The 12,628-nt window shown below is 55.7% G+C and overlaps 1 protein-coding gene across 1 annotated transcript; it reads right to left on the reverse strand.

The window, feature by feature from the left end:
- Window positions 1–10,271: 10,271 nt before the first annotated feature.
- On the reverse strand, window positions 10,272–12,356 carry FOXL2 (forkhead box L2). The gene has a single exon (XM_031443459.2). The coding sequence runs from the start codon at window positions 12,110–12,112 to the stop codon at window positions 10,979–10,981; it is 1,134 nt and encodes a 377-aa protein (XP_031299319.2). The 5' UTR covers window positions 12,113–12,356; the 3' UTR covers window positions 10,272–10,978.
- Between the last annotated feature and the right edge of the window lie 272 nt (window positions 12,357–12,628).

Genomic DNA, 12,628 nt, shown 5'->3' on the forward strand with positions numbered 1-12,628 from the left:
CCAGGCTAAGTGTTGTAATCATTTATTTGAATACTTAAAAAAGCTCAGTGTTGTAGCACTATTATTTCAATTTTTAGAATGAGGTTCAGAGAGGTTGACTGGCTTCTCTGATGTCACACAGCTTCTAAGTGAAGAGCCAGGATCCAAATAAATGCATGTTTGATTCCTATTACAAGATACTGCACACAGAAACTCAGGTCACAGATACTAGCTTGAGTGCCGGCTAGGGATACAGGGCTTTGGTCCTAGAGGCAGGCCAGGGCATCTCTTCACACATATCACTGACCCCTGCTTTCTTTCAGGACATTTCTTCCAGCACCCCAGCTCCACTGGTCTCTAGCAAAGAGAAATAGCTCTCAGCAGGGTCTAGAAGACCCTTTCCCATTTCAAAGCAATCCTAAATTTCTGAGTGGATCTTTTGTACCCTGAGAGGGGGACCACAACACTCCTTTTTGGGCTAGAAAAGGATGTATTGATCAACTACTGATTATATATTTAGTGACCAAGAGAGTGTTTCCTAGACCTGAAACAAAGTGGATTAGTGCTGTTACATTAAAAAAAAGGCTCACCTGTATGATGGATTATTAAGCATTCATTGAAAACCACTTTTCAAAGAATAAGATATGGAGAAACCCTTATGGTGAAAGGTTAAAAGAAGCAGGATACAAAGTTGAAAATTCTGTATAAAATATATTCTTTTAACTATGGAAATTAGACATTAAAATATATAAATAAAAGATCGGAGTAAAGTCGCCAAAATTTTAACTGTGGTTGCCTCATGGAGGGGTGGGATTACCTGTAATTTTCATTTACTTTGTGCATCTTAATGTTCTATTTCCCCAATTTTCTTCAACTTGAAATAATTTTCAGAAGTGAGTAGTTGGAGGCTAGAGAGGTACAGTAAATGGGAGGAAAAGTGAAAACGTGCAGTCCTAATATCTAGCACTGAAAGTGCACAGGTGTGATTACTGAATAATTTTTATCCCATCTTAGATTTCAACAGGCGGAAGTGTCTTACCATCGCACTGCCTAAGGCTTATTTTAAGAGTGACGACGGAGACGTCTTGAGCCAGTTCCGTGACCACTAGGCAGACTTTGAGAGGCCGTGTGCTGTGCGAATTGGGAACCCGCCGTTTCCGATCCTTGAGGCGCTCTTAATCTGGTTGAGGAGACAAGTGACTGCAAGAAGTAGAGGCAGCCAAGCGCCCAGGCGACTATCAGGTGGAGCTGGAAGTCAGTCGGAGTGGGAGGGCAGAGTTTTCTGGACCTTGACCCAGGAGTGCCAATCAATGCTATGGTCCGAGAATAAAGGGGCGTGAGCCCAACCTGGGGCTCTCCCCGGGGTTCCCAGAGTCCGCCGATCGCCTGAGGGAAGCGCCATGTGAGCGCCTGCGGGTTGCGGCTCCCCGCGCCCAGCGCCGCCCCCACTGAGGGCCAGGGAGTACCGGGATCCTGGTGCAAGCCCCAGAGCAGCCCGACTGCCGGCGCAGAGCTTCAGCTTTCTGAGTAGTACCCGAGTAGTCTCCGGTGCGGGCAGGGAGCAGCGGCCAGAAAGGGTATACACAGAGGTTGAAGGTGCGGCGGCCACTCCCGAGATCCAGCGAGAGTAGGGTTATCCACTCTGCGCTGTGGGGTCGCCTTACCTTGCGCGAGCTGCTCTCGTGGGCTCAGCTCCCGGTGCGCTGAGGGAGGCGGCGATGTTAAAGCTTAGTGCCAGCAGAGGGCAGCCTCGAGGCTGTGAGGACACATGGCGACCTCGCCACGCCGCGGGCTCCTTTCCAGTGCCCTGGCTCTGCGGGGTGGGGGCGGCCTTGGAGTTCGGAGACCAGCGACCTTAGTCTGCCGGAGCCGGGCGCCGAGGCCCAAGGGCATCCGGGGAGATGTGGTCAAGCTACAGCCCTCGGGCAACCTCAGTGTCAAGAGTGTGAAGGCTTGGGGCCGAGGAGGGTCGGGGGCGAGATGGGGGGACACCAAATGTCCCACCCAGAAGAAGCAGCAAGAAGCAAAACCCAACATACACAAGGTGTATATATATAATTTAAATCTGTAAAATATTTTTTTTACAGAATTCCAAGAGTGCAAGAACCTTTATAATGATGTTGGTGAGGGCCAGAATAGTCTTCGCGTCCTTCATGAGCGAAGTCAGAGGCCAAGAGCCGGATGGCTCCAAGCCGCCCTCAGGAGTGGCGCAAACAGGGACCTGGTGATCCCGGCTGGGAGCAGAGGAATAGCCGGCTAGGGATCCAGCTAATTGGGGACTCCAGCCCCGATCCCGGTCCCTTCCTGGCTGTTGAATTGGGGGCAACTTACTGTACCTCTCTAGCCTCCGACTAATCACTTTTGTAAATTAGGGCACGGTGGGCTCCGAGTCCTGTAGGGTCATTAGAGGCAGCATAATCCGTTCGTCACTGCTCCTGCTCTGGCACAACATAGCACTCCTGAGCTTGCGGTTGGAGTGAAAATATCGCGCATTTGCCTGTAGTGGCTGCCTTGGGGATGCAGGCTCGGTCCAGGGTTTGGACCTACCCGCGCGTGGGCGGCAGTTCCGTGGAATCTTCTGCCCCTCTTTCGTGGCACTCGGGCGAGCCCCGAGCTCCTCCTGCCCTGGGCACCCGGGTCACCGAGCTCCGGCAGAGCGCACTTATCAGCGAACGAATTGAGAGCAGACACCCGGCGCGGTGGGTTTCCCGCGAAGTCTGGCGAAGGACCAAGGCCCGTCGGGTCTAGGGGTCGCTTGGGCCGCTAAACCAGTCAACCTCAGAGCAGCTCTAGCAAGCACATTGCATTCCACAGCCGGCGACGTCTTTGGCTGGCCCTGGTCTATCACAGTCTGTGTGCAAACGGGCATCGATTAACTTCTCTTGGCTTGTTTGCCCGTTTAAAATTCGAAAGGACAGCATTCCCCAGGGTAGTTGTAAAAATTGTGATTGAAAACTGTAAAGGTTCTGTGTAAATATGAGGCATAATTACTACTTTCGAGCAGTCAGCTCCATCAGCATTTGGGCTGCGCGCAAACAGGACAGATCCAAGAACACTGGACAAACGTGTGCACGGGTCTGTCACACGTGTGTAAAGGTGTCTGTGTGTCTCTTTAGAGGCATAACAAATGCACACACGTGTGCGTGTACATATAGACAGATCCAGGATACCTTCGTGCATATGTGTCTATGCATACTGTGTTCGCCAACGCGATTGTTTGTGCCTGGAGGCAGGGTATGCACACTGCTCAGCTGAATCGTTTCACTTGAACTGGGTCAGTGCCACCTAGGGAAGTAGGGTCTCAGGTGCTGCTCCAGGATGCGGGAAAGCCCGGATCCGGTTAGCGACTCGGCGCTGGCAGGCTCCTTTATCTTTCATCTGACGTTCATCTGACGGCTCGTGGGCAGCTCCAGTTTCAGTGGGGACCAAGATCCGCGACTCCGCAGATGAGGGCAAGGGGCAAGAAAAGGAAGAGGTGGAGAGAGCTCCCGGCACGCGAAGCTTCAGGGCCTCACTTCCCCTGTCTGTCGCCTTTTCTTTTCCTCCCCAGGTCGCGTCCTCTAAAAGAGGGACCCTGATCTTCCATTCGGCTCAGAGGAGGCGGCCCGGGCCCCTACCCCCATAAGCCATCAAGAAGGGGGGCGAACTGAGGATTCGCCCTCAGCTTAGGAAAAATACACGTCTGCAGCTCTGGCTGGGGGCCCCAGGGTACAACCTGGCGAGAGGCGCGCAGCGTGGCTGCTGGAGATCCCTCCGTCTCCGCCCGCGCCGGCCGCCGGGCTCGTCTTCCCCTTCTTTCTTCGGAAGAATTCTGAGCTGCGCAGCACTCGCGTCACCTGCGTGTGTCTGCGGCGAACGGATCGCAAGCGTACCCTGGAAAGCCCAAGGCCGTTGTCATGCGAAAGCAACGTCGCGGATGCTTGAGCCCCGTGGCGACTTGGGTTTCTAAATCACAGAAAGCGGTAGGGTAGGGTCACAAACGGCCTCCCTCCATCTCCGCAGACTCGTTCGACCGAAAGCAGGGCGTTACGCAGAAAATTTGAGGCCAAGAGCTGGAGGAGTCTCGGAGCCGCAAGAAGGCGCAGAGGCACGGCGGTGACAGACAAGGCACGGGTTCGGATCCTCTTGGCCAACCGAGCCCAGCAGCCGCGAACACCAGAGACGCAGCAAAAGTTGCTCACGTTTCCACTCTTGGGGGCCAAGTCAGGCGAGGTCCGTCTGTGGGGCATGGCCCCTCACCCCTCCTAGAGCCCTTAAGTAAGAAAACGTAATGCTGGTGGGGACCGGGTCCAGGGATTTTAGTGGTAGAAGACTCAGCGAAAGTTGAGAAACGCGGATCCGTGCCTCAGTTGGGCCTGGGGGTGGAAAGCAGCCCCTGGCCGAGTAGCCCCGCTGCGGCAAGGCCGGCCTGTTGGAAGCGGCCAGTGGACGGCCCCGCTGCCCCCTCCCTCGGGATTCCACAGGGCTCTGACCCGGCCTTTATCTCGGCGCGGTCAGCAGTCAGGGGGGCTTCAGGAAAGAAGACAAAGGCCCGGTGTCACTGTGGGCGGGGGCTCGGTTTCCTGACTCGCTGCTCACACTCACAGCCTTTAGGGCTTGTTGGGGAGAGATTTTTAAAATATGTGTTGAATTTCCTTCTTTCCCCCTAGAAACAAACAAAAAAGCAAAAAGCACATTCCCCTTACCTCCTCGTCCATAGAGATTAAAGTTTCCTGGGATTCTGTTCTTTCCTTTTCTTCGCCTGTCTAAAGAAGTAACTTTCCGTGGAGAATCCGGGGAAAAGTTTTATTTTATTCGGTTTGATAGTACTATTACTAAGGACAACTGGACCATGTTGAGCTCCCAACGCGGAGAAGCAGAGTCGGTCTCCCGGCGTGGTGGGGGCTCGGTGCGGCCAGTGCCGCGCGCGCGTTCCGCCACCTCCTGGGATGATCAGGGCCTCCTACGCTTCCCCTGCCCACCCTGCCGTCGGGAGCACCCTGAACTCAGACGGGCCCAGTCATTCTCGAATTTTGTTTAGAGCTGCCTAGAGGGGGCCGGTCCTCGCCAGATGATCCTCTCTTGCAGCGCCGCCACCAGTCTTGCGGATCCGGGACTCTGGCGCTCGGGCCAGGGTCTGCGGAGCCGCGGCCCCACGCGGTCCCCGCTCCCACCCGCGGGCAGTGCCTCAACCCGCTGCAGTTCCGCCAACCCGCTTCCTGCGTTTGCCCCTCAGGTTTCCCGTTTCTCGACAAAGACCGAGGGGAGCCTCTCCCACAAGCTGACCTTCGCCACTTCCCGCCCCTTGGCTACCTACTGCTTTTCTGGATTAAAAAAAAAAAAAAAAAAAAGGTGGGGGGGAGTTCAAACAGCCCCCGTTCAGGGAAGTGCCTGAGGGCGGGAGGCGCCGGCCTAAGAGCTTGAGAGTGGCAGCAGTGCTTGGACCCAAGTGCCTGAGTCTGTGTCACTTGGCAGATCAGTGGGCCTTTCTCAGAGAAAAGCTTGTCTATCAGTGAAGACTGCCTTAGGAGAATCGAGAGGGTGGTTGGAGGAGCCCGGGGCTGGGCTCTCCGTCTGGGTCTCCAGGGCCCGGGTATTCTCCGCAACAAGACGCGCCTCAACCCCAGGGTCAAGGGACTGGGGCAGGGTGAACGCAATCGCCCGCGCCCGGATCGGGAAGGTGATCTGATCTGCAGCCTGAGCTCTTGGGGCGTGCAGGGGTGGCCGAGGCCGCTGCATTTGGATGTCAGACCCTACAGAGTTACTACAAAAGGCTTTTCCTTTCTTTCTCCTTCCCTCCTTACTCTCCTTTACCCCCTTCTCTCCCTCCCTTCCTTCTTTCTTACCTTCCTCTTCAATAGGGGAAGGAAAACCATATTGACCATCTACTATAAACCGGGTACTTTGACACTGGAACATTTAATTATTTTAATAACTCTTTGAGGTATATATAATTCTATTTTACAGATGAGAAAGCAAATTCAGAATGGCTTTTTTTTTTTTTTTTGGTTCAAGTTACCACAGCTATTAAAGGAGGTCTCTGGGCTCCACACTATACCTTCCAGGGTGAACAGGCCTCTGTCCTTGCCCCATCCTGCACAGGCCACCTTGCTGGGGTGACATGGTCCTAGAGCAAAATTTTCAGAGCTCACCACCAAGCTGAAGCCCAAGCAGCAAATAGATGGCACAGCAGAAGTTCCCTGAGTACAATCGGACCACAGCTCAGACCCAGACCTTTGCTTCCGTCTCCTCTGGCTGGCTCCCCCTTTACCCACGGGGCCCCTCAACATCCAACCTCAGTCAGCAGGGCCTGTGCCACTTGGAGAGCCCAGTGGGCAGCTGGGCTTGGTGCTCTCAGGTCTCTCCATAAAACTTCTGAGGTAGTTGGCTCCACAGATAGCTGGGTGACCTCTGGCTGGTCCCTTCTTTTCTCAGGACCCCAGGTTCCTTAAATGTAAACAAGATTTGGGGTTCATGGGCCCAGACACTCTTGTGACAGAATGGAGCCCTCTCTCCAGAAAGCTAATCAGACTGCTTGGTTTCAGGAATCTGTCACTTCTGGTTGTCCCTAAGGCAGACTGGGGCATGGAGATTGCTTCCAACCATTCCAGGCTTCTGGGCCCTGCCATACAGGAGAGGTGTGGGCTCCTGGGCTACTCCCAGAAGAAGGGGCTGCCCTGAGGAGGCAGCCGGATGGACCAGGCATCACCACCACCACCAGATTAACTCCACGGAGTGGGAGAACTGCAGGCCTTCTGAGGCTGACCAAACCGCTCCCTGGCCCCTGACACCATCCCAGAGGCCAGGAGCCTGGCCCAGCAGTTCTGGTGCTCCCAGCCTCCATTAAGGGAAGAGCTCACTCATGGGCAGACTGTCTTGGTTCTGATCCAGTTTCCAGGTCCATCCTCTCCTGCCCATCTGGCTGCAAGAAGCCCTGGCCTGCCCCTGGTTTCCACCCACCACCAGGGGGCTCTTCAGCTGGGAGTGCCAGCCTCTGCCAGTGGGAGGCCCAGGCAAGGGTGGGAGAGCACCTGACCTCAGGTGAAAGGTTTTGGGCTTCATGCCCATCCAAATCCAGGATGCGGGGCAGTGAACTCTTTACTCATGCAAGGGGGAAACAGGCCAGGAACACCCTCTGGGGTAGGGTGTGGGGTCATCCCAGAGAACACCCTAGGTCCCCACCTTACAGTCCCTTGATGTATGTACTACACTGGCAAAAATTTTCCTCAGGTCCCCCTGAGAACAGGACACCCTCCCCGACCAGAACCCAAATACTCTGGCTAGGCAGTTTTAGGGGGTGGGGGTGACCAAGAATTTGTGTGTAAATGTGAGGAGGTGGGGGACATCTCGTCAGTGCTGAGTGTAGGGATGTTTACATGCATGCAAGTACACACATAATCCTCATTCAGTGCCATGTGTAGCAACTCTATCCAGGACATGCAGAAACTGGCAGTGTATTTGTGTTAAACTATTTATGTTGTATTTACAATACACCCTGGCAAACATATATACACACACCCACGTGGTTTGGCCATCTAGACCAGACTGTATATGCTAAAGCATAATTGCTACGTATCAAGAACTCTCTTAAATACTTTTGCCCTTGCTTAGGGAATTCCTTCAATCATCTTTTCTAACAGAAACTCAAAAGTGCAAAGAGGCAGAGGAGAGAAAGGAAATGAGAGATGAAGAAAGTCAACCATTGCCCTTAACTTGTAGCACTGAGGGGAAATGACCAAAGTATAGAGTTTGGGAGAAACTCCTGGGGCTGGAATTAGAGACAGATGTCTTCCTGTGGGCATCCATGGAGAAGTGGGGTATGATTTGGCTCCCTTCTCTCATCTTCTTCAATCTCTGTATAGACCAGGAATCCCTCCCCATTCCTTCATCTCCTCCTCCAAACTTAGTGAGGCTACTGCTCTCTCCCTAGCCTTGGGTGCCTCTCGCCTTTCAGTTCTTGGTGGGCAGAGAGAGGCTATGTCCTCCAATGCTGGCCTAGGCCAACTTCCCCACCTCACTGGAGGCTCTGCCCGGAAGACTTCCCTCCACTTCTTTCTCTCCTTGGAATAGCAGTTGTGGGGTGCTGAGAGCCAGCCTTGGAACAGCGAGCCTCAACTAGTTGAAGCAAAGGCTCTGTATGTATTCTGCTTTCATTCAGCAAACCAGGATTATATACCCAGAACATAATTGCACATGTTACCAATGACTTAACGAATGCCACACAGGCTGTGGTCCCAGTAAGCATTCCCTGAATATTAGCCATATGATTATTACAATGCCTAAAATATATGCACTCTTTGAAGGTGAATGACAGACATACAGACCTCCCTTCCTGTCACCAGGACACAACTCACACGTATTTATAGAAGGCATAGACTGTACAACTGCCCATGGGATACATATTCACACCACAGAAAGCACAAACAGAGAAGAACACAGCAGTCCACTTTCTTTTCTGCAACTCACCTTAGTCAGCCCGACAAAGGTGCAGCAGGTTGCCAGAAGTACCCAGACACCAAGCCTGACCAGCCTTTTGGGCTTCTTGCTTGCCCGGGCTGAGCCCCTCTGCAGCCTGCTTGCCCGGTTCCCGTGGTCCTGGCAGGCTCCAGTTCCTGTCTTAGGATGATGCTCCTTAGAATCTCCATGACTTCATCCTCCACTTTCCAGCCTCCCCAAGATACCCGAGAGAGGAGGGGTCTTCCTGAGCCTGAGCCACTTCCCCTTGGGCCCAACTACACATAACAGGGCTCCTACCCTGACTTTGCCGAAGAGTAACCACCAGTAAAGGCGGAACTAGGGGGCCTGCAGGCTTGTGCTTTGCCGGAGGCAGCTGCTCCCAGCCCACTGGTCGACCTGGACCTGTGGCCATTGCTGTCCAGGTTGAGTAGGGGGCAGTGAGGGACACGTGGCTGGGTGCAGGGTCCAACTTAAACTGTCCCATAGTGGTGGTAAAAGTGGCTGATACTTGTCATCCAACTGGAGGACTGAAAGCTGACCACCCCTTTTCCCCCTTGCAGCACCGGCCTGCAGTCGGGTCTGTGCTTGCACGGAAGCACCGGTCTTAATTTGTTATTTGAAGAGTCTCAGTAAAGAAAAAGAAAAAAATATTAAATTTCTACAGCCACGCAGAATGTTCCTCCCTCTCTGATACTCCCAAATCTCTTACACATATCTCAAGGTAAATGAATTCTGATTACTAAAAATAAGGCGATCAGTCGCTGGTTACATTTGTACAGACATTTGCAGCTTACAGTGCATTTCCGCAACCAGGATTTTATCTATTTGGAATAAACTTTTCTGGCTGTTATATTTATCTGGAAAAACTGAAAAGACAATATAATAAAAACACGGCCCACACACCTAGCACAACTGTGTAAGAGAGAAAATTCAAACTAGCATGGATGCAAAAATAGAACAAATACTACCTACAGTCACGCCTCGTGAACGAATCACGGCAGATAAATCCTCTCTGATGACGTTAAACAGCCGCAACAGCCCAGCAATGATACAGAAAACAAACAATCCCTGGGAAAACAAAGCGTCCGACAACCACAAAGCGCCCCCACTCCGACGGCCCTCAACCCTTGTTTATCTGAAAAAGGATACATTTTTGCTGAATATCTCCCTCTTTTACTGAACAAACTTAGAGGTGACGTAAATAATATAAGTCCGTGTTAAAAGAAAGAACAAAAAAATTTATTCAGAAATTGACAAGACAAAACAACAACAACAAACAAACAACAAAACAACAAAAGTGCTCTAGTTCTCTCTAGAAAATTTGGTCCTCCAAACCACACACACACTACAGAACAACCAGGTCTAGAGTTTTCGGGCCACAAGCCCGCCTGGTCCGACTGCTGCCGGGTTTCACATTTCTCCTGCCCAAGGTGGGAGAAGCAAGACGTTTGAAAAACAAAAATCAGGGAGGGGATGAGCCGACCCTGCAGCTTCCGCCAGGCAGGCAGTGATCTCCCGGTGCTTGGCGCTCGGGCGCTTGCATCGGATGATAGGGGGAAATTTGTTTTTAATTTTTTTTTTTAAAGATAGGTAGGGGGTGAATATTCTCTAATTTGTAGAGGAAACCATCCGTTACTGGGCATATTCTCCTACCTCTCTGAACATAGCTTTTTGAAGGCCGGACAGAAATTCTATTTCAAATCTCCTGGAAGAGAAGATTTTCATGCTTTGCTTTAGCAAGCTCCAAGGCCAAGATACCTCGCCGGTTTTCCCGGTGAGTTACTTTCCTTAATATTTTTTAATCATGTCTAAAATAGCCCTCCTGATTTTTTTTTTTTAAGCAAAACATTAGCCAGCCGCTCGGGCCTGGAGGGGCCCGAAGGTCGGGGATGGAGATCGGAGGAAATGCAGCTTTTCTCGTAGCCAGGATGCGGTGTAAACCCGGGCGCAGGCCGCGAGGGAGAAGGCTACGGTTCCCTGCTCTGGCCCAATCCCCGCCCTACAGAGTAGGCCCCGGCAGCGGGCTCCTGAACAGCTCCCAGAGGGTACGCAGAGCAAACACGTTCGTCCCTTTCTCGGCCGGCGCGGGTCTCGTTGCCGGCCCAGGGCGGCGCTTCTAGCTAAGGATGGCGCGGCAGCCGGGCGGGGAGAGCCGCGCGCGAGCGCACCGACCTGTGAGAGAAGGCCAGGAGGTCTGAGCCGCCGACGCCCGGCTGCACCTCGGCCCGGGCACTTCCTCTCCGAAGTGAATATTGTCAAGGGGTGTCCAACCCGGTCCCTGGGCTGCCCAGAGGAGACGAGGCCTGGCAAAAGCGCGTGGAGAGGCGGCCTGCAGGCCGGAGGGGCGAAAGGGCATAGAGGGCAGGGAGGCGAGCACAGGAGGAGAAGCGAAGACAAAGAGGAGCGAGAGGAGCCGAGGGGAGCGAGGAGGCGCTGAGGGGCCGCGGGCGGGCGCTGGCTCAGGGGCGGCCCCAGCGACGTGCGGTCTGGCTGGTGGTGGCGGTTGCGGCCGAAGCCGGCGTCGCGCGTCCCTGCATCCTCACAACCGGCGTGCGGTGGGCTCTCAGAGATCGAGGCGCGAGTGCAGCGCGCCGGTCTTGCTGTCGTGGTCCCAGTAAGAGCAATGCATCATGGCGAGCTCGGGCTGCCGGGCGCAGGCGAACTGCAGGCCGGGCGCGTTGGTGGGCGCGGGCGCCGGGGGCGCGGCGGTAGCCGGGCTGGCGGGGCTGAGCTGGCCTGGGGGCGGTGCGGCGGCCCCATGGTGCGGTGGGGCCGGCGGGGGTGCGGCGGCCGCGTGCAGATGGTGTGCGTGCGGGTGTGAATGAGGGTGCGGCGGCGGCGGGGGCGCGGCAGGCGGGCCTCCCAGGCCGTTGTACGAGTTCACTACGCCGTGAGGCAGCGCCATACTCTGCACCCGTGAGTACGGCCCGTACGAGGCGGCCGGGCCCGCCAGCCCCTTGACCACCGCGGCCGCGCCGGGGCTGCCTGGGCCCGCGGCGGCGGCCGCCGCTGCTGCAGCCGCTGCGGCCGCGGCCATCTGGCAGGAGGCGTAGGGCATGGGTGAGGGCGGCTGCGGTAGCGGCCACGAATTGTTGAGGAAACCGGACTGCAGGTACTTCGGGGGCGCCAGGTAACCGTAGCCGTCGGCCCCAGCGCCCGCCACGCCGCAACCGCCCGCGGCACCTCCGGCGCCAAAGAGCCCCTTGCCGGGCTGGAAGTGCGCGGGTGGCGGCCGGAAGGGCCGCTTCATACGGCGGCGGCGCCGGTAGTTGCCCTTCTCGAACATGTCCTCGCAGGCCGGGTCCAGCGTCCAGTAGTTGCCCTTGCGCTCGCCGCCGCCCTCGCGCGGCACCTTGATGAAGCACTCGTTGAGGCTGAGGTTGTGGCGGATGCTATTCTGCCAGCCCTTCTTGTTCTTCTCGTAGAACGGGAACTTGGCGATAATGTACTGGTAGATACCGGACAGCGTGAGCCTCTTCTCGGCGCTCTCGCGGATCGCCATGGCGATTAGCGCCACGTACGAGTAGGGGGGCTTCTGCGCGGGGTCGGGCTTCTCCGGGGCTGTCCCGGCGCCGCCACCGCCGCCCTTGCCCGGGCTTGGCGGCGGCGGCGCCTCGGGCTCCTTGGCCGCGCGGCCCGCCTCCGGAGTCAGCAGGGCCCCCGCGGCGTCCTCCGGCTCGGGGTAGCTGGCCATCATGACAAAGCCGGCGCGCCGCGGCCAGGCAGCCCCTGCTCTTTTCCGCTGGCTCTGGCGCGGCAGAGTCCGGGCGCACAAGTCCGCTCACCGCCGAGTCTCAAACTTCTGGAGACTGCAGATGCTGCCCGCGCTCTCGCTGGCGGCCTCTCGCTCCTCTCTCCTCTTCTTTCCCTTCCCCTAGGGAGCGGCCGGCGGGAGTGGAGCTCAGCCTCTGGCCATGGGGAGTCCGCCCAACAGAGAGGGGCTCTGGTCCCGCCGCCCCTCCCCGCCCAGGCCAGTCCCCGCCTCGGTGGGTTTTCTTTTCTGCGCTCTTCCCCTCCCCCCACCCTCCGGTTTCCCGAGGCACGACCCGCGTCTCTGGCGAAGCTGCCTCCTGGAGTCCCTAGTGCGCCAGGAGCCTCGCTCTGTTCTGATTCGTATGGGCTCCGCCGAGTTCCGCTTGCGTCAGGCGCCTTCGCCCCTATAGCGGGGCGGCCAGTCGCGCACGGGAGAGTTCATCTCCAAGTCACTTTTTGT

This window comes from Camelus dromedarius, chromosome 2, assembly GCF_036321535.1.
Source record: "Camelus dromedarius isolate mCamDro1 chromosome 2, mCamDro1.pat, whole genome shotgun sequence".
Classification (NCBI taxonomy): domain Eukaryota; kingdom Metazoa; phylum Chordata; class Mammalia; order Artiodactyla; family Camelidae; genus Camelus; species Camelus dromedarius.